The sequence below is a fragment of the Vidua chalybeata genome, chromosome 15 (assembly GCF_026979565.1).
Source record: "Vidua chalybeata isolate OUT-0048 chromosome 15, bVidCha1 merged haplotype, whole genome shotgun sequence".
In the NCBI taxonomy this organism is placed as follows: domain Eukaryota; kingdom Metazoa; phylum Chordata; class Aves; order Passeriformes; family Viduidae; genus Vidua; species Vidua chalybeata.
In genome coordinates, this window is record NC_071544.1 from 4,125,294 (window position 1) to 4,146,628 (window position 21,335).

Genomic DNA, 21,335 nt, shown 5'->3' on the forward strand with positions numbered 1-21,335 from the left:
GAATTATGCCAGGAAATGCAGCATCCAGTGGTTTTTTTTTTTACCCCAGAGAAGGTGGATACAAAATTGGAAGCAGTCCAGGATGGAAGTCCCCATTGCTTGTGGTGCAAGATCCTTGTGCTTCGAGGCATTTGTGCTGCCCTAGTCTGACAAGAAGTCTTTGTAGTAACTGCATGTCTGGAGAGAAAAGTTTTTCTTTGTTTTTGCTTGGAGGAAAGGCATGGTAGTGAGCCTCAAAGGGGAAAAACCCTATAATCATTTAGGCTGAAGTGCTTCTTAATTCAAATGGTGTGCTACTTAGAGAACTTGATAAGAAGGATTAGAACTGGAAAAGAAAGACATTTTTAAAAGCAAAGCTATTACAGGGTTCATTACTTTATTTATATGTTCTCCAAAATCACATGAATGAAGGGAAAAAATGAGGAGAAAAAATACTGGCTTCAGTTCAGAATGTCAATTACTACTTTTTTTAATCCTCTTTTCACAATTTATTTGACATCTTGAACAGTAGCCAAAAAAGCTATTATAACTATAAAAGATATTCATTGGTATAAATCTCATTAAGTTGAGCAATTTAATTAAGGTATTGACATGCTTAATTGATACGTGCAAGAAGAGACCATTTTCATATCTAATTTCCATACGTTTTCTGCTTTTAAGAAAACTAGCTCCGTAAAAATGTTATAGATTCAGCTAAGCCCTGTCATCCCAGAGGAGCACTTGCTGCCATTTACCTTGATTTAGAGCCAACTACTCTTCTAAGTGGAGCTCCATTAAATGGATCTGATGTATGTCTGACTCAAACATGCGTCAGCTCCTCTTATGATCAATAGTGGAATATTTATATTAATAAAGCACCAAGTTAATTAAATAAAATAGTCTTCTGGGTAAACTTAAGATACTAGGGGATGGGCAGAGAATCAATATACTCTGCCATTTGAACATTAACTATGTGCTCTGAAATTTTATGCTACTTTAGCAAAGATGCTCGTGGTGTTGGAGTCTTGGATACACAGAAACCCCCAGGGCAGGAATCCTGGGCAGGATTTGTTTATCAAGTTAGAGAAAAAATAGAAAAAAAAAAAAAAAAAAAAAAAAAAAAAAAAAAAAAACACCTTGGGTCAGTTTGGCTTCTGTAACTTCATTCCAACAGACACGTTGGAAATCCTTTCTTCTGGATCAGGACTGAACACAGTCAAATGGGGGTTCTCCCATTGCCTGAACTATTCCAGTGGTGCCAGAGAAGGGGCACGTGTGACAAACTTGCCATGTTAGGGTTTAGCAGTGATGGTGAAGAGTCATAGGAGCCCTACAAGGACATTTTAAACACTACCTTTAAAATGTGTTGGCCACTTGTGAGCGTGTCTACTTCTGGTGCACTGCATGTTTCAGCCCAAGGCACAGCTGTCCTTCAGCCTTTTCCATCCCCATGGGCTCTGTCCCCACAGCCAGAGCTGGGAGAGAGATTTCTACATGAGTGGGTGACCTCTGACCACTATGGAATCCTACCCCTGTTGGAGATGCAGTCACCAGTCCCAGATTCACGTCACCATTGTGCCCTGATAAGCAAACTCTGCTGTCCCTGTGCCACTGGTGCTATTTCTATGACATGCAGATGGCCTTTGAAGGAAGCAAGTTCCCTCAGGTACTGTTGCAATGCACAGCTTCCACTTCATCCTAACTTTTATCTACATTTTAAAGTTTCAGTACAAGAAAGTGAAAAATGTGGTTTTTAATCCTGCAGCTTTAATGAATGTCTCACTTTAATAACCAAAGAATTTACTTGAAAGGCCAAGAAAATATTAATTCATTTTTAATAATTTGTTCTGTCAGTTTAGAACTTGTTCTGTGTAAATGTGCTTCCACCTCTTTAGCCAGGGGCACCATGACATTGCTAAAAACACTGCTATTTCTGGTCCAGAGGCAGTGGTTGTGTGCCAGAGCCCTCAGTTCCTGCATTCCTTCTTTAGTCAAGGGCACGGGACTCCCTCCTCCTGGGGTTTAAAGGGGCTGAGTTACAACTGAGGGAATTAGAACATGTTCATTTGGGCCTTCTCTCCTTTTTAAAATCTCCCATGTGGGGCTGGACTCTGGTCCTTGCTGGGCCTGCAGTGACTGCTGAGCATCCCCTGACCATAACCAGAGGTCAGAAGATTTCAGTGAGGTGATTCTTTGCTGACTTCTGTGTGACACACACTGCCATGGGAAGTGACAAAAATCAGAATGTAAATCCACAGGGAGGTAGATTATGGAATAATGTACAGAATATAATAAAATAATCAGTAGTAATACTTCTGGGCTATTGCAGGAAGAGGACATTGACATTGTCCTGTAAGGTGGGATTTTGACCTGGTTAAAATGCTTCTAATTACCAGGCATTAGGGACAATCTGAAGGAATAATCTCCTTTGTCTTGGAGTGAATTGTCTTCCAGTTCAGCATCAACTGAAAATACTTGGTTTAGATTTTATTTTTCTAATTACATAGAACCTTCTGAAGAAGACAAATGCATGGTGTATTTAATACTTCCAAATATGCTTCATGCATAAAGAAATAAATGTAGGCTCTTTTTTAATATTGCTAATCAAAGCACATGTAGGTTACAGCTGACAGTTGGAAATATTTAATATATGTAAAACTACTTCTGTTCCATTATTGTCTTTGGTAAAGTGTTGGTAATGCATCCCAACCCTAACATTTAGTTTTTGTTTTGCCTTTTTTCCTTTACATCATTCTGTGATTCAGAAAGACTGAACAAAGAGAGCAAGCTAGAAAGAGCATTGGAACCATATGTGTTATAGTTGTATATAATCTGTATCATAATTGTATAAACTTAACAGGGTGGGATAGGTTTAGTTAGAAAAGCACTTTCTCTGTTAGCCACAGTTCCCTGGTATTTAGAGTTGTCTTTCCACAAATTTAATGTTCAAAGAAAGGAAGAGTGATTGCATCTGAGCTGGGATAAAAACAGGTTCCACAATGAATTCCTTTCTGGAACCAAACAAAAACCTTTGTGTATGGAACTGGGATGAAGATATTTTTGTGTATTTTTTGACTGACTCTTAGTTTCTGTCTCTTGATTGTTGGTTTTCCACATGACATCTGGAAGTAATGATGTGAATAATATCAGGATGTAAACTTTCCAAGTCTTATAATGAAGTTAAATTTCCTTTTCTGATAAGATAGGACTGTTTTTTCATATGACCCATGACACCCCTTTAGCTAATTGTTTTTTCAAAAGCTTGCTAAAGAGGTGTCATAAATTGAAAAAAAACTTTTGGGGATAATAAGTCAAGTTTTACTGTCAGGCATATTTTCTCCTGGAGACTCACATAACTGTGTTGGACTTTGGAGAAAGTCATCATCATTCCCAGCAGTGATGAAATCAAATCACGCTGGAATTTGATGTTCTTTGATTTGAGAGTGCCTCAACAATGAAACAGTAAAGCGTGGACATATTGGAGTCTGTTGTGCAAGGAGCCACTCCTCCCTCTTCCCTGGTCAGCTCTTTTACATTTAATTCAATTTTGTGTGCTGACATTGTCAATCTGAAATTCAGTAGTGCTTGACAGGAGTCAGAGGAAAGCCGGGTTCATTTCTGGAAGTGGTTTCATGCAAATGAACTCGTGTGGGTCTCTGGAAGGAGGCATCTGCTGGTGAATCACTGGAGTGCCCTTGTTCCCTCGTCAGCTTCAGGAATAAAGCTCAAAAAACACCATAAACACCTTTGAGAGGTGCTGCAAAACATTCCTGCACACCCTGGTCTCCCTATGAGTATTTTTGGGTGTTTGAGGATTAAAAAATGAGTCTGTTTGCAAAGTGGAATGTGGAGGATTTTGTTACACAGTGTTTGGGTGGATTCAAGGAAATTAACTCAGCTTGTAACTTGTTCAGGCCACTTGTAACTGGTTTGAAAGTGGCAATGAAGTCTCAGGAACACTGTTAGTTCTCATGAATTTTCTCAATTTTAGCTCTTTTCAATAAAGGTTAGGTCTTTGGGAGTTGATTTACTGAAACAGTCAAATAAAACACTCAGTAATCTGAGCAGAATGATTGTGAGTTTAACTTCTCTTTTGGAAGAATTCACCACTTTATGTGCACTTTAGCTAAAAGCTAATTTTGGTTTAGATTTGTGTCATGTTAGCATGTTTGTTCTACTAGTATACTTGAGTTTTATTTTCTCTCCTTAAAACACCTACATTCCATTGAAATGCCTTTTTCTAAAGCATGGCATTATTGAATGATAAATTTCCTGTGCATGGAGTGGGATTCTTGAAGGTGCTTTACCTACGTGAATAATCACTGAAAAGAAGAAATTATTGGTTATGTTCCTGTGCACCTTTTTTTGGTGTGGGTAAAGTAGGAGAATGAGGTTTGTAAGGGTGTGTTTCATGCAGCTGTAATGGTCAGGGTGACCTGCTCTGGAGTCCTTGAGGAGCTGCTGGGTTTGTGGATCCTCCCAAAAAACAGAGAGCTGCTATTACATCAACACATGCATGAATATCCCCACTTGAGTGAACCACTTGGTGGTTTTACATCTTGGTCTAATAAATCCAGAAGTCACATCCACACAGAAAAATGAATTATGGCTACAAACCAGCCTGAAGTGGATCTCCTTCCATCTGCAGTGTTTCACTGGGACTCTCAGGGCTAAATGATCCCTAGCAGGGAAGATACATAAAGGTGAAGCTGGGGAGGAAAAAGAGAAGCTAAAATATTAGAAAAAATGGAAAAGGTGCATGGAACACCTCTGTCTTTTGTCTTGGGTTTCAGTACCTGTTCCTGCAGTCTGCTGAGTATCAGTGGAATAGATATTGCTGGTCCAATATTATAATTTATTTTTAGAACTTTGATTACAGCTCAAGTACCAGTGTGCCCCTCTTGCACCTTGCACTTTTTACCACAGAACAGAATAAAGGCCCTCAGATAACTGGGCCTGAGCTATAAACAATGTTGTTTTTCTCACTGCAGTGCATTCAAATACTTTGTAACTCATTTCTACCTCACTGGAATGAATGAAAATTCAAGTTGGTTTTACTATACATGGATTCTCTATCATTTTTGTTACTTTTTACATAGCCACAGGAATGTCTGCAGTGGTCATACAAACAAAATGTATAATTGGCCTTTTTCAGGAGAACTTGGTAAAAAAGTAGATCTTTACAGATGTAATTGCTACTTAATCCTAGGAAGAATCTTATTTTCTTAGCTAAAGTACAGGATCACAGCCTGAATTAAATAAATAGTATTGTGATTATTCTTTTAATTCTATAATGTGGTGATTAGGTACACAAAAATATTAATTGGCAGGGGATTTTTTCTTTTAATATATTAGTAAAGTGCAAAAAAAACTTTAGTAGAACAATATTAGTCATTAACAAAGGCAGAGTTAGGTTAAGAGAGATCAGTCAAAAGAGAGTCTTGTTCCAGATGTTGATCACTTATCCAAAGACAGTGCATGTTTTATTCTTTATGATTTCACATGATTATCTTCTAAAATAAAAACTCATCATAATTTAAAACTATATGTCCAATAAACTGCAAATATCGTTTTGTTTGATGGCCAGGCAGGGCTGTGGAGGCTGCTGCCTCTCTGGGGAGATCAGAGGAGGGTGATATTGCCTACTGATGTTTAGAATTTGCAAATGCATAGGATTTCTTTCCAGTATGGTTCAACAGACAAAAATATAAAGCCCCAAACAGGTCAACAGTATAAAACCAGTGCTTTTTAAAATTATCTTAAATTAAAGGTGCCTCCATATAGCTGCATTTTTATTTCAGAAAGTATTAACATTAATAAGGAGTGAGAGAACTTTTGAATTCACATTGGTTTAGCATCAAGAAAATATTGACAAAAATAGAAAATTATGTGGAGAATCATTCCTTTCTTGTGATATCAGGGCTTCAGTCCCCCTCTCTGAGGTGTGTGGTGTTCCTGCTGAATCCATGAGTGCCTCTGGCTTCTAATCTCACTTCCAATGCAGTTGGAGGACTTGGACTTGTGTGGGAGCATCATTGCCCTGGGAGCCTTTGTTTTGTCAGAGGTGCAGTGGTGCTGGAGAATTCCAGAGGAAAGGTTTTCCTGGCATAATGGATCTGTCTCCAGTGGTGTCAGAGCTGTCTCTGCTGGCAGAACACCCTCCCCACACACAGGAAAGCTCGGGGGACGAACGGCTCAGAGTGGAATTCCTGATCTGTGGGACTGACTGGGAAGGGTTTTTCTGTCTCTTCCCACACCCTCTGGAGCACCTGGAGTCACTCGATGCCTCTCATTGTGCTCCTTTGTCTCCTCGATCAAAAGGAAGGATTAATGATATTGGTACATTTTCTAAAGCACTAAAACCCTACATTAAATACTGCTAACAAAGACATCATCTTGTCATTTATTAGTCAGAAATTATCCTGTTTCTAGTGAGCTGCTTCTCTTCAAAAGTTTCCTCTGAGTCCACTGGATGTTACTTTCCAGTTCATACTCCCTGACATATCCAAAGCAGAGTGTAAATACTTTGAGGAAAGATTTTACTTTTGTGTGCATGTTCCAAAAGACAAAACAGATGCTACTTTCTAAAATGAAAGCTCACCATCAGTCTCAAGATGGGTGGTTTTAAAATAAGAGTCTCCTAAATGCTGTCTGATCGCTATTTGCTCGGCATTTTGGAAATGGCAGGAGGAGATAGAACTGTAAAAGTCATAAAGAAAAATGTTGCCTTTGATTGGACATTGGCATTGATTAGTTTTACAGTTCATTTAAAATGATGGAAAAATATTTACTTATCTTCTCAGAGATATTCTGATAGATTTTTTTGCTATTTGTTGGGTGCCTCAACAGACAAATGTTGCACCATGTCTTGGTGAAACAAGGTGGGGTTTGGTTTTTATTTTCTTTTTTTTTATTTTTTTAAGCAACGATGAATTTTAAAAACCTCTAATGAAGAATTAAGTAATCACAAATGAGTATTCTCTGTTCTTTTAAACATGTAAAAAGACTTCAGAATGTGCTGTGTGATCCTGTGGTTGTGTCAGGACAGAAGTCATGAAACTGCACAACTCCACATAGCTTGGATCCCTTGAAGGATCTTTATTAACAGATGGTTTTTCAGTTGTCCTTGGAGAAGGTGGAAGATGATGGTAAAATAATCATCTTCTGCTGAGATCTTTTTCCTCTGATTCCTTAGTGAGCACCCCTCCCAAGGCTTCGGGCTCTGCTCAGTGTCCTGCTCTCCACAATGAAGGTGTGTGTGCCTGGGGCTTTGGGCAAGTGCTGAAACCTAGAAGCACAGAGTTAACATCTATCACTTCACAGAGCAACTGGATCAGCAGAGAAATCGTGGTGTTTATCTTCTGGAGGCTTAGCAGCAGTGCTTGTGCAGCAGTGCGTGACTGTGTGAAAGCGCTGAGGACTGCTTTAATTGGAATTTTTGAGCTAAATTCCCTCCTCAAAACAAACAAGACAAAACCAAACCTGCATTTCCTCTACAGCCTCCCAGAGCATGAACTGAGAGCCAGCTGTATTGTATTTAGTAAAAACACCTTGTTCAGGGTGCACAGCATCTGCAGGACCTGCTCTTGTTTTGCAGAACTCAAATGCTTGTCACCCTCTTTACTTTTCGTGTACTAGTAGGAGGAAGGAATTTTTTCTTTTAGAAAATCAGCAGTGATGCCAAGTTTCCACAGACTAATGCTTTACAACATTGCTGTTGTTAAGCTCTTGCCTTGTAGCCCATCAGCAACAACACTTTTCCATTTTTCCTACAGACAGAGAGCTCCAAGTGCTGCTTTACAGTAAATACCATTTTTACACTGACCCTGCTGAGAGGGAAAAGCCATTCCTGCACTGAGGACACAGCTGCTGATGAGTGTCAGACTTGCCACAGCTTGTTCTAATTACTCTTGGAGGGACTTGATTTGGGCAATGCATTTCCCACCTGGAAGATGATAAATATCTTGACTTTACCTTCTATATTTATGAGATTCAAAGCTTCTGAATTATCCTTAACCATTAACTCAGTTATTTTTTAATCTGTCTGTAGAACAGAAAAAACTCTAATACTGAACAGTTTTGGAAATACTAGGACACTCTCTCCTAGGTAAGAATAATATTTAGTTGTTGAAAATGCTAAATATTAGTTTTAATTAAAAAAAAATTAAAAGCTGCCATATAGTTTTGGCAGAGCAGGGAAAATCCTTTTGTTCCTTGCTGTAAATGAAATGCATAATATTCTGTGCTGGAATTTTTACAGATATAATTAAATTCCTTTTTTCCCCTATGGATTTTCTTGGTCTTTCTACCTCCTTTTCTCTTGCAGGCTCTTCCTCTAGATAGCATTGGTCCCCCTGCCCTGTCTCTTCTCTGAGTGTAGGAGTTATCTTAGAACTTTTGTTCTATGACAAAGCTGACTTGTATAATTCCTCACTTGCTTATCTTATTGACTTGCTTATCTCTTATTACATGTTACTTAGAGATACCTATTATCTTTGGATTATGCTCTCTAATTTTCCCCATCTGTTATTCTTTAACTCCTTAATTGTTTCACTTAATTCAGTAAAACATTGCAGGATAGAGTTTATGTGTAACATGTTGTACAAATTAAAACTAATTCTAATGAGACAAATTGCAGTGACCAGATTGTGTTAAGTATGTGACCTTTAGTGGAGCAGTTCAGTCTAGTTTTAGTCCAGTTGTAAAGAAAAGTTGGATTAATAGTCATTAAACTTTAAAAGTGCACAAAAACCTCAGGAACATTTTATTTTATTTAATTTTCATTAGTGCATTGGACTGAAATGTTTTAAACCCAGGAATCCTAACTTGTAAAAGAATGTAAACAAGCTACCAACAGGGATGGATTAATTCTCATTTCTCTCAGCTGCACATTCTGTAGCCAGTGCAAAGCTGTTGGGCACAGAGCTAATTTCTTGGCATTGATGGCAGCTGGCCCTTTCTTAAAATAAGGAGTAGTATCTTTCATTAGTTCTATTTTGCAAGCAGGTTAACAATATTAACTTTCCAGTATTGTTCTGGCAAGAAGAGAGCATAGGAAAAAATCTTTTGCACTCAAGTCCCATATCCATTCAAAGGAACCAGTGTTTGTTGTATGGTTTTGTACCAGCTGCTGTGTGTGAGCTGCCCTGACTTACACCAAGATGCAATTGAATTGTGGATAAGCTGAAATGCTCCTGAAAAAAGGAATCAGGTTGGTTAGGCTGGATTTTTCCTTCATGTTAAGTAAATAATTGGTTCCATGTGTTAATGGTTAAATCTGTGAGTTTTACTCTGGAATTGACATACAGTAAAATACTGGGAATGATACAGGTTTGGCTGTGAAGAATTTGCTCTGGGTGACCCGTTCTTTAAGTCTTTGTATGAAACTCTTTAGACATTAAAGGCAAGCTGAGTTCTTTATTGGATAACGCTGCATGGTGATCTACCAGCCCATTTGAGTAAGAGAAATAATTAAAGATTAGTGTTCAACCACATTAAATACTTCTTAATCAAGCTGTTTTTCAAGCAGTTTTTAAAAAATAGTCTTTTTAAATTTGCAAATCTGTGTGTTAAAAAGGTTGGGAAAACAACTGGTAAATCCTCAAAGGGTGGGCTTTTTTTGTTTTGTTTTGTTTGAAAAGGAAGAAAACCTGAGCATAATGCCATCATTACTGATTTTTTTGTTTTCATAAAATATATGTTGTTTTTAGTACTTTTGTAATTTTGCAAGTTGTATTTAAGTAGTTGTTTTAATGTTTTAGATCTGTAGTTCAAATGAAGATTCATTCTGTGGATGTTCGTAGGGTCTGTGTTGCAATTAAGTGATTTATGTTCTCTTACTGGCAAAATAATAATAATAAAAAGTCTTAATGTATTCTGTTGCTCTGTTAGATAGTTGAATTTCCACTTAGGATGCAATAGGCAGCGTTAGAGCAGAAAGCTAAAACCAGCACTACGGCAAAGACTGCAGAGGCACTCGGGAAACGTCAGCATTTTGGGTGGGTTTTTTTTCCCTTTCCAATCCTTTTATCACTGAGGCACTTGCAATTCACATTGGAAGATCAGGAAAACAATATTAGACTTGCAGAGGGAGTTCATCTGTGTCCAAAGCATTTTAGCTAAATTAAAATAAAGACTAAGAAAAGTAGTGGCTTGTGCCAGCTCTTGCTGGAGTCTGGGTTGGGCTAACATGTGCTGTGAGCCACAGCTGCTGGGTTTGTCAGCTCCTGCCTCTCTCCCCTGTGCAAGGTGCCAGTCCAAGCTCTTTAACATCTCTGTGGCTCCGCTCCCCCAGCTCAGAAAGGAGGATGCTGTTTCCTCTGGGGGTTGTTTGCTGTTCTCCTTGAGTTCCTCTGGGATCTGCTGCCTGTCCAGGCTGTCCCCACCACTGCAGTGCACCAAGCTGGGGCTGGCTGCAGCTGGGTGTGCTCTGTGCCCTGCTGCAAAGCTGTGTGCCAGGTGAAACTGCACAGAACCTGCCTGTATTTATCAAAACAGGAAGGACAATTCAATCTAGAAACGTTTGCTTAGCTCAACACATCTGTTTGACCAGGATGCAGATGAGCATGTTCTGGTTGCGTTGGGTGCTTTCTCCCAGCACAAGAGGGACTCTTGCAAGGAGGGTGCTGCTGATGGACTGGCACAGTCTGGTTTGTCCTCAGGTCAAGTGATTTCAGCTCTCTAACACTGCCTCTTAGGGTGAGGGTTTTGGGAAGTCTATTATTCTCTAAGTCTGAAATTTTTCAGATTTCCCCCCAGGCACTGGACTTGCCTTCCATTACAGAAATAGGGGCTTGAAACTTCTGTTTAAGAAACAGGAAATCTATTAGTAATCATCACTTTTTTTTTTCCAGATTTGCTGTTTATTTTTCTTGAATACTGCCATAATTTCCCATCTGCTTTTTAGGTTTTTGTTTTGGCCTCACAATAATTGATCTGGTTTTCTACAGTAACTATTAATAACTAATATTTATTTTGCATACTATTGCTATAAGCTTCCCATTATGTCTGCCATGAGAAGCAGGGAATAAAAAGCTGGAACTTGAAGATAAACTCAGCAAACAAGTTTCTTGTTACAGGCTTCCGCTACCTCAGAGCAAATTTTGTGAAGTGCAAAGGCTGAGCCTGGTTGAGGTTTGCTTGCTTATGAAAGATGCTTAACAAAACTCTGGCAATGTCAGGAAGCAGAGAGAAGCACTCCTCTTGACCATCACAAAATGGGATGATTGTAATTGTGAGAAGGCAGTTACAGAAACAGAAAATTGGTGGCTTTTCTTCCATGCTGTGACACTAATGCCACACAGGCTGTCAGTTCTTCAGCCCACTGGAGGGATTTATGGAATCAGGCCACAATCCAGGAGATTGAAAGAGGCAGGTTTGTTAGCTAGAAAAGAGAGCCTTATAGAGAATAAAAATAATACACTTTACAAGAAGGTTTTCATAGAAAACAGATGAACTTCCTGCAGTCCCCTGGTTTTGCCTGGCTGCAGGTTAAAAGTTGAGCATAAAGACAAAGCAGAGATGAAATCTATAAAGTAGCCCTTGTAGAACACAACAGTGTTATGAAATATCTCTTGCAAACCTGATTTACTTTTTTACATGATTTGAAATGCACAGTATGACAAACCAACCAGACAAATGCAACTTGAATGGTGGATTAAGTGTGGTTTTATTTGACCACACAATTCCACTTTTTCAAGCCCTTTTTGTTCTGCTTTGCATGTGTCTTCCTTTCAGATCTTACTAATTTTTGCCTTGCTAAGCCATTTTGTCACACTCTTACCACAGCTCTGCTGTCCCTCACTGTCACACCAAAGTGACAGCTTAAGACTTCCTCCTTCTGGGTCTGAAATATTCTGCACTTTGTCTCTTCTCTGTCCGAGTTCCCTGATCATTTGTCTGGGTTGAAGGTCTGTCTTTAAAGAACTAATATTTTGTTGCTGGCAAAATAAAGGGAAGGTGAAGGAGGGGTCAGAGTGTGGATCAGTGTTAAACAAATTGTGAAGGTCACAAAGAATTTTAATCTGACTTGAAAAAGAGACTTGTATCCAGCAGCACATTTTTGTTTGCGATCGTCTGAATGGACAATTGTGGCCTCTTTGAGAATTTGGTGTAGACTGCATGACTGGTATAAATTGAATTAGTCTCATGACAAGGACATAGTCCCCTTTTTTTCTATCTGCCTGATGGAAAGCAGAAGAAAGCCCTGTGTGACATGTCTTGACCCACAATGTCAATGTGGGCTTTTGTGACAGGCTCTGATTTCTGGCCTCTCATTTGATAAAACCAATTTGGTGGAGGCTAGAAAGGGCTTGCTGAACACTAAATGTACTTACAGAAAAGGGTGTCTGGGGGTGAGTACAGAGGGCTGCCAGCCCCTCCTAATCATCATTACAGAGCTAGAATTTCTTTCTGAAAATGGGGCAGAGCCTTGGGGACACTCTCACCCCAAACAATGCACTGTACAGCTCTATGCAGGATCACCTTTATTTGTCCTTTTGTCATCACTGAGCCTTCCCTTTCCTCCATTTGCTTCTTTCTTACATTTTTCTTTCCCACTCCTCTGCCTTCCTTTCTTCTTCTTCCCTTCCTGTCTTGCCCCACCCTTTGTCCTTTAAACCAGACTGCAACCTCTCCCCCTTCTCTGTGCTGATGGAGCACCTGCAGGAAAATCAGGGTAAATGCTGTTTTTCCGCAGCATAAAAACATCCCAGCTTTCTGGTTTCATGTCCATTTCCCACCCATTCCTCATGCTCTCCTTCCTACCTCCACTGCACTGCTGGAGGGCTGTGAATCTGGAACTATTTATAGTTCATCAAGGGGAAAAGCATCCAAATGCAGGCTGGGTAACAGGAAAATGTTACCTGCCCTCACAATGCAGATCAAACCATTTTTTAACGTGCTTTGAGTACTAGAAAGACTTTTTGAATTGCTGTTGGTTACTTAGGTTTTTTGTTATTGGTTTTTAAACAAGGTTAAAAATTCAGTTTTTCCCATTGATACACAATGCAGTGGGATTTTAATGCAACAGATTAAGATCTTTTCAGTGTAAATTTAAAAGGCTCAGAAGAGAATGATTGTCATGTTTTTCCTGAATATTAACTTCACATAAGAAATTGTAATCTGAGCAGGGGTAGCCAAGTATTTTTGCTGTCTGTAAAGAAATAGAAGCATGCTGAGAAAATTACATTCACACTGCAGGGTTGCGATTCCAAGGCATGAGATTTGGCTGCAGGTACTCTGACAGTGAATCATGGCATTGTGCCAGCATCACGATCACATTTGAGTGATGTTTGCTCGAAGTTCTGTCATTTGTATCAGGAATTCTGGTGGTTTTGGTTGGAGAGTCATTTCAGCTCATTCCACAGACCTCTAGAGGAGAGAAACAAAATTGAAAACACTGTGTGGTGTAACAAATCCAGCAACATCTACTTTTCCAAGCACGTGGAGGTTCCATTAGCTGATGCAGATTTGAGAAATGTGTTCTCTTTGTTAACACAATGTTTTTTTTTTCTCTTCTCTTATTCAGAGACCTCAGTGAAAACCAGATAAAAGGAATCCCTAGAAAGGCCTTTCGAGGAATCATTGATGTGAAGAACTTGTAAGTGACAACTTCATTAATATTTGTGCTGAAAACCTTTCTCCTCACGTTACATCTGGCTGTTACTATCAGTCTGAGCACCTTGTGTTCAGCTCTGTGCAGCACCAAAGGGACCCTGCAGGTTTTTTTTCATGGGACTCCTCGGCTGCTTTGGTCCCCATGCCTGAGGACACACCTGGGGAGGCTTTGAGCTGAGCAAAAAGAACATACTCAAAGGCTTCACCCCTTCCTGCAGGACTGTCCCAGAGCAAGATGTGCATAGGAAAAATTACTGGTAGAGTTTGGGGATGGAATTGAAGTGTTTTGCTTAGTTTCAGTTTTCTGTCCCATCACTTCTGTCAGAAGTAAGTATGACAAGCTGTGGCACTCAGGCATGGCGGTTGAGCACAAATATCAGAAAATGAAAAAAAATAATGGGAGCAGTTAACTACTCAGGCTTTGACAGCTTGTATTTAATATAATTTATAAAAGCCTTTTAAGAGAGAAAACAGGGCTGTGGTTTTTTGTGCTAATGAAGCCAGTCTTTTGCTAGCCTTTTGCTGTAAGGTAGCCTGAAATGTGTGTAAAGCCTTTGAGCTCTGTATTTCCAGAGCTGTTGGAGGCTCTCACACGTTATGTAACAGAAATCCATTTTCTGTGCACACCCACACTGTAGCCCACCCTTGGCTTTGCTGGAGTCAGCACGAGGTGAAGTGAACAAAGAAACAACAGCCCCTGACTCAGCAGGCTCAGGATTTCCTGGGACAACCTGCAGTGACTCTCAGAAGCATTTCAGAGCCATTAGCACTGTGTTACCACACCAGTAGCTGAAAACTGATTCCCACTGTGTTAAATATTGGAAGCACTGCATAAACAGTGTGGATTTTTTAAAATTGACTGGAAGAAACAGCTAAAGGAGATCTGAAAAGAAGCCCTCTTCTACAAACAGTCTTGCAACGTAGCCTTGTTCTGTTTTCAGATCTTGCCCCAGTGAAATGCTCTCAGGCACGTGATGTGATTCCTGGGGCATCCTGAGAAGGGCCAGGAGTTGGACTCGATGATCCTGATGGGTCCCTTCCCTTTTATCATGTTATCATGAGTTTTACTTGCATTGTGTGATCTACAGAAACAATAGATAGTATTTTGTTTCAGAAAATCAAACTTTCCCAGCTGTAATTCACTGTTGGTTGTCTGACTTCATTTCAAATAACAGAGTTTGCATTCAGGGTTTAGGTCACCTCTGACAAGCTGTCACAACCAGAACAGGTGTTTTGATTTATGCACCCACTCTCAGTGCAGAAGGGTCCAGGGTTTGTCCTTTCCAGGAGCTGATACCAAGGGATGAGTGGCTGGAGTGCTTACAGGAACTGTATCAACGTTGGGATTTCAAGCTTTAACAAAAACTTGTATCTGTCAAGTTAGGCAGTATCGATTGTTTTGCTGTAAAAGACAGCAAAACAATCAGAAGTACTTGCCTTTAGCTACAGTTTCTGACTTCTGTGAGCACTGAAGTTATCAGAGAGTCATAAAATAATTCTGCTCTGGAGTGGTCATCTAGTCCAGCCTCCAGCTCAGCAGGAGCACAAAGCTTGGTACTCTTAACAGATTGCTGTTGTGAGCCCCAAGTACTGATTATTTAGATAAATAGCAGGAGAAGCAGACTTTTCACTCACATCTAGACATTCTTTCTTGATAAGAAATGTACAAATCCTGTGCTCGGGGTGGTCCATGGGGCTGTTGCTTCCAGACACAGATGAGTGGATTGTGAGGAAAACATGGCACAATCTTGAGCCGACTCGCTGCTGGAAATACATTAAAATTTCTCCAGCAGTAACTGTAAGGGAGTGATGCAAGCTGAACCAAGTTAATAGTTAAAGCTCTTTAAGCAGTGAACTCAAACATGCTGATTGCCATTTGCAGCCTGTGTTTGGCAGCCAGGTCTCTCCCTTCTGGGTGCCAGCAGTGGCCATGGCAGCAAGCAGGGGTGTTCACTGCCTGAGCAGGAGAAGGAGCCTGTGCCTCGGGTGCCGCTGAGCTGTGCCAACACCTGCCTGGTGACTGTCACACGAAGGTGCTGATGGCACAGCAGCAGGCTTGGCTGTTTCTATGGTTATCACTTGGCAGATTTATTGTACTCTCTCAGTGTTCTTCCACTTTATAAAGTGTGTTTGTGAGGCATCTTGGAGGCTTTTGGGCGCAAGAAATAAAACTACAAATTGTCACATACTCCCCAGCCCTTTCCAATTTATATTTAGAATTTGTATAGGGAAAGGCTGGCATGGAATGGTCTTTATTTTCATGGCTTGACCCTTAACATGGCCTCAAGTTCTTCCAGGTTCTTCCAAAAGTGTCCCAATGTCATAGCAAAAAAAAAAAAAAAACCCAAACCTCTGGAGATATCATAATAGGGAAACAGCAAGTGCTAGGCCAGATGCAAGTCTCCAGATTAATGCTGTCTTTAACAGCAGCTTGAAAAGCTTCCCTCAGGACAAAATGCAGAGTTGGTGTGATAGACTGAGCCAGGGCATGAATTCCTTTTGGACACCAGCTCTGAAACATGCAGCCTGAGGGCTCAGTATAAATTACAGTGGGTGCCATTTGGAAACCCTGTGAGAATTACCCTGTCCCAGCAGGGCCATGGCAGTGATGGATACAGAGTCACGGGCTGTGTCCAGATGGAGCAGATTGGTGTAAAAAAAATCTTCTTGCAAAGGTGCTGCTGCATATGTGAAGCAAGGAGAGTCTTTGGTGATGTCCCCCAAGCACCCAGGCTGCAGAGCTGGCTTGATACAGGAAAAAAATATTTTAAAATTTTGCTAAAATGATGGGTGGGCGGGGGGGGCGGGAATAAGAAGCATTGATCCAAGATATTTTCCACTGTATCTTTCTTCTTAAATGGTAAAAGCTTTCTATCTTTTATCATTCTCTTAGCAGAACAGTGAGCCCAAGAAAATGGGCTTGGAATAGGGCTGTGCTAAAGAAGAGTTTTAAATGTCAGGGAGGCCATTGTTTTTGCACAAGACAAAGCCAAAGCAGAGACTGGAGTTTTTCAAACTCTGAAGTGGGAGAAATTTCATTGCGTTAATTATTTTCATATGAGGTGTCTTCTGCTGGATGAGTACAAAAATCAAAGAATCTGCACACAAATAAATTAGTGAGTCTATTTCTAACTGAAATGTAGAAATAATTATACAGCTTTTAGAAAGTTTCATGAGCACATAATGTCCATTACCAGTAGTGAATTTATTTGGCAAAACCTGACACTTTGAACATATTGTGGAGTAGATGCATGAACTCTGCTCAGTGGCCCTAAGAGCTGAACAGGAAAGGACAAGAGAGGGCCAGCCTGCAGAGCACACCTGTATTCAATTTCTGTTACTTATTACTCAGAGAACAGGAAATGTTTCTTGCAGGAATCTAGTCCCAAGTAAGCACATTTATTTCAAGAATTAAAGTATATGGGTTTGGGTCTCATTGAGCTTTGGGCTAACTCAGCGCTGTCAGCCATGGCCTTCCATCATAAAAATATATAGAGCTGCTTCTTGGATTTCTGCACGTTTCCCCTGCTCCTATCACATCTTGGCATGCAGGGGAGTGTTTCTCTGCTGAGGCATTCCTGCAGTTGCTCAGCTCACCTCACTGAGGGCAGCCAGGATCCCAGTACAGGGATATACAGAGCTTGATGTTAGGAAGAAATTCCTCCCTGTGAGGGTGGGCAGGCCTGGCACAGGCTGCCCAGAGCAGCTGTGGCTGTCCCTGGATCCCTGGAGGTGTTCCAGGCCACGTTGGACAGGGCTGGGAGCAGCCTGGGATAGTGGAAGGTGTCCCTGCCATGGAAGGGAGTGCAACAGGACAATCTTTATGATCCTTTCCAACCCAAACCATTCAATGAGTCTATAAATATCTCCCAGCCAAGGAATGGAAAACAGGAATCCATGAGCAGTGTGGGTGCAGGGCAGAATGCCAGAGCAGTAGGGCAGAGGGGGAGCCACCCTGACCAAGCAGCCCCCCTGTGTGAACACCACTCAGAGCTAGAGCCACACAGAACGACACAGACACTGCTTTTCCTGTCAGGGGTTGCTGCAGTTTCTTGTTCTTGATTCACTGGGAGTCAGTTCCATCCATATTCAGCTCCTGCCTTTTATCTCTCCTAAGCTTTGGCTATAAGATTCTGTAGCACTGTGATGCAGAAAAAAAAAAAAAAAGTGAACAGGTTCATGTGTCATGATAATGCAGGCTCATTGCATTTCTGTCTGAATACTTCTCAGCCTCACCTGAGATAATAGCTCCTATCCCTGGACCTGCAAGAGGCTTTCCCTGAATCCTGGGGCCACTTAGCAAATAGTGGGTAATATCCTCCTTGAGAGCCCTAAAGGTTCTTGAGGAGGAAGAAATGAAGCATTTAGATTTATGTTTTTAAAAGTACAGAAATACATCAGCACATATGTAATGTTTAACACTTCTGCAAGTCAGTACACATTTATTTTCCTAGTGGTTAAATTACCTCTGCGGTAATCAGAGCTCTGTGACTACTGTAAAATGTTGTTGTACCTATTAGTTTCAGTTCCTTATTTGTTAAATGGCTTTTCCTGGAAGATGCTGTTACTTTTTCTGCATACATCTACTATTAGCATCAATCCACGGGACTTTTACAAAAATTAAACTTCTCAATTGCACATTCAGGTTTTGGAAAAAGCTGAACTTGCTCTTTACATTGAGAGGTATTTTGCATTCACCTACACAAAATATTAAAATGTTCCTACATAATTTTTTTAACCATCACAGTCAGCTCTGCAGAGTATATTTGTAGCTTCTGCCATTCAGCCATAGGAAAAATTAAACATACCTGTCAAGTTTAACTAATGAATAAACTAATGAATAAAGGAAATAATGGTTGATTTGTGTGTAGGCATTTCACTGGAAGAAAGCAAGTGATTGTGAGTTATTTGCCATACATAAATATGCAGTAGATCTTAATGAAATGTAACACTACAAAACATAACTCCTTTAGTCTGGGTTCTCCAGGGAAGCTATTATCCAGAGCCCTCTGAAATTCCTGGCCATAGTTTCTTGACATTTGTGTACAGTGCTCAGTGTTACTCTTGCTGTTTGCAGTAAAATAAAACTAAAGGAGGAAGATAAACAGTTGGCCAGATTTTCCATTTGTTTGGTGTAAAATCTGGAATAAGCCTTCTGAAGCCAGTGGTTGGCCTCAAATAAAAGCAAAGAAATGCCTAGAGGAGAATCGATTATCATGTGTTGGGTTATGTATTTGCTTTTGTATCTCCCAATAGACTGAACAATATGTGCATTAAAAACTCAGTGTGCCTTAAAAACTCAGTATATTTTGAATAGGAATACATGAAAATTAAAGGAAAGGATACATTTCTATTAAGGAAGAGATTTCAGGTTGTTTTGACAAAGAGCTGGCTAAACAAGTCAGAGGCATGGAAAGAGCTATTTTGAATACTCATTGGAGACAAGCCTTTTGCACTCTTTAGGGGACAAAAAGATCACATTACTTCAACTGTATAAATTTGTAAATAATTTTCCTCCTCCTTGTCCATAAATTCACACTGCACTCAATGTATTCCAACAGTGTATTCCTTTCTATCTCCTGTAATTGGTCTTCATTGCGATAGTGACCATAATGAATTCAAGAGAGATCTCTGTGGCCATCACATTTGCTTTCCTAGAAATGTCATTGTCACACAGCATTATTATAAGAATAAAATAACAAGTTACCAACTTACCACTTTCTATGGAGAAACACCACCTGCAGCGTCAGTTAATTTTATGAATACATTAGTTTGAGCTTTTGCCATCTGTTCTACCCCTTATAAGAAATGCAAGAAGCAAATATTTCACAATTAACTCATTAAAAGGATATGATTGATTGGAATGCACACACATGTTCCTGCACCATGGTTAAGGTGAGATGTGCAGACCCAACCAAGCGCTCAGAGTCATAGCAGAGGACATTTTGTGAGACAAGTGCTTCCCTCTTGACATCCTCAGCCACACACACAGGGCCAGCACATCAAGTGACACAGGGGGTGACACTGGTTGCTTCATTGTTCTCTTGAGAGTCGTGGCCCAGCCCTGCAGGGGCTCCCTTGTGGTTCTGCTGCTTTCCTGCCTGAGGTCACCGGGTGTAACCCTTGGTCTGTTTTTCTATTCTATTCTGTTTGGAATCACTAACCTCTAAAATCTACCTGCCCTGATCTTTCTAAATGTCTGTCTTATAGTAAAAAAAAAAAAAAGAGCAAAAATCAAGAAAGCTGAAATGGTGTGCAGGCTGGCTTTGGGCAGGCAGGAAGGTGTAGGGAGGAATTGTGGTGTTGTTTGTCCCAGCTGGAGGTGCTTTCCTGCTTGCTCTGTATCCATCAGGAATGTCACAACTGCTGCAGCCACAACCAAGGGAAAGCCATGTTAGGGACATGGAGATAAAAACTTGAAATTTAATTCAGAAACTGCATTCTTTTAATGACAGATTTTTCTCTGACTCCAGTGAATCAGCAGAGGCTTTTTCCTCTCTGTGCTGCATTGGAGAGATGATGTGTTCATCATCAGCATCTTCCTGATGGTCTGTGGGAGCACAGGATCCTGGGCACAGGGTCTGCCCAACCTGTGTCCTGTCCTTGTGTCCCTTCCCTTGCAGAAGAGTTTCATGCAGGATGGCTGAGGGTGAGCAAGGGGTCTGCAATAAAAAGCTAATTCTGCAATTTTCTAGAATATGCTGCCCAGAGGCAGTGTCTTCTGAGTAACCATGCTGAATAATGGTGCTCTCTGGCAGTTTATTGGAATTCCCTTAAAATACTGTGGGGTTTAAGTGTTTTTACAGCCCTGGAACTTCTGTGTGTCTCTTTTGACATCATAAGGAATAGTCATTATTCAGAATTACCTTCTTGAGAAGAAAGTTTCATAGGACTTTTGCAATGTGCACTGATGCTGAGAGATACCAGTTCAGCAATGATCTTGCTAGTGAGTGAGCCAGTTTCAGCCTTGGTAGTGTATTTTTGTAAATGCTTGGCATTAGTGTTATTTCAGCCCTTCAGGGGATGGTTTAGAAGGGCATGAAGGGACAGGACAATGGGGAATGGCTTTAAACTGACAGAGAGCAGGCTTAGGTTGGATATTAGGAAGAGATTCTTCCCTGTGAGGGTGGGCAGGCCCTGGCACAGGGTGCCCAGAGCAGCTGTGGCTGCCCCTGGATCCCTGGCAGTGCCCAAGGCCAGGCTGGACAGGGCTTGGAGCAGCCTGGGACAGTTGAAGTTGTCCCTGCCAGGGCAGGGGGTGGAATGAGATGAGCTCTAGTCCCTTCTCAGCCAAACTGTGCTATGATTCTGTGATCCTGTGGTTCATGTGGTCCTCTGGTGGCTTGGTCCCAGCCTGCAGGATATTCCTGTGTTCTAGGACAGGAGCTGTTAATGAGAGAGCTGCTGCTTGCTTTATTCCCCAAGAGCCTGGATGGTCCCATGTGCCTCAGGGAGCAATGGAACAGGCATGTGCAGACTAACACCCTGCAAAGTCTGCAGCACACATGATAAACACTGCTAACCCCAAAACCAATCCATGAAGTGTTTAAACCTGTGCCATATTTGGTAGTGTGATCAGTCCCTACTTGTATTTTTTAAACACATTTGGGTTTATGTAATCCCCTTTCTCATGTCCCTTGCTAATAAATGGAACACCAGGTGGACAAACCAGCACAGCACAATCTGTTGAATGTGCTAAACTGTGACTTGGACTTCATGTGAGATTGATTGCACAGATT

General features: G+C 40.8%; 1 protein-coding gene across 2 annotated transcripts in view; it reads left to right on the forward strand.

Annotated features, from left to right (window-relative positions):
• Positions 1–21,335, forward strand: part of SLIT3 (slit guidance ligand 3) — a 472,224-nt gene that overhangs the window by 224,165 nt on the left and 226,724 nt on the right. For both annotated transcript variants that reach the window (XM_053956603.1, XM_053956604.1), the window contains exon 5: positions 13,508–13,579. In XM_053956603.1, the coding sequence (XP_053812578.1) occupies positions 13,508–13,579 (72 nt within the window). The remainder of the gene's footprint in view (positions 1–13,507; positions 13,580–21,335) is intronic.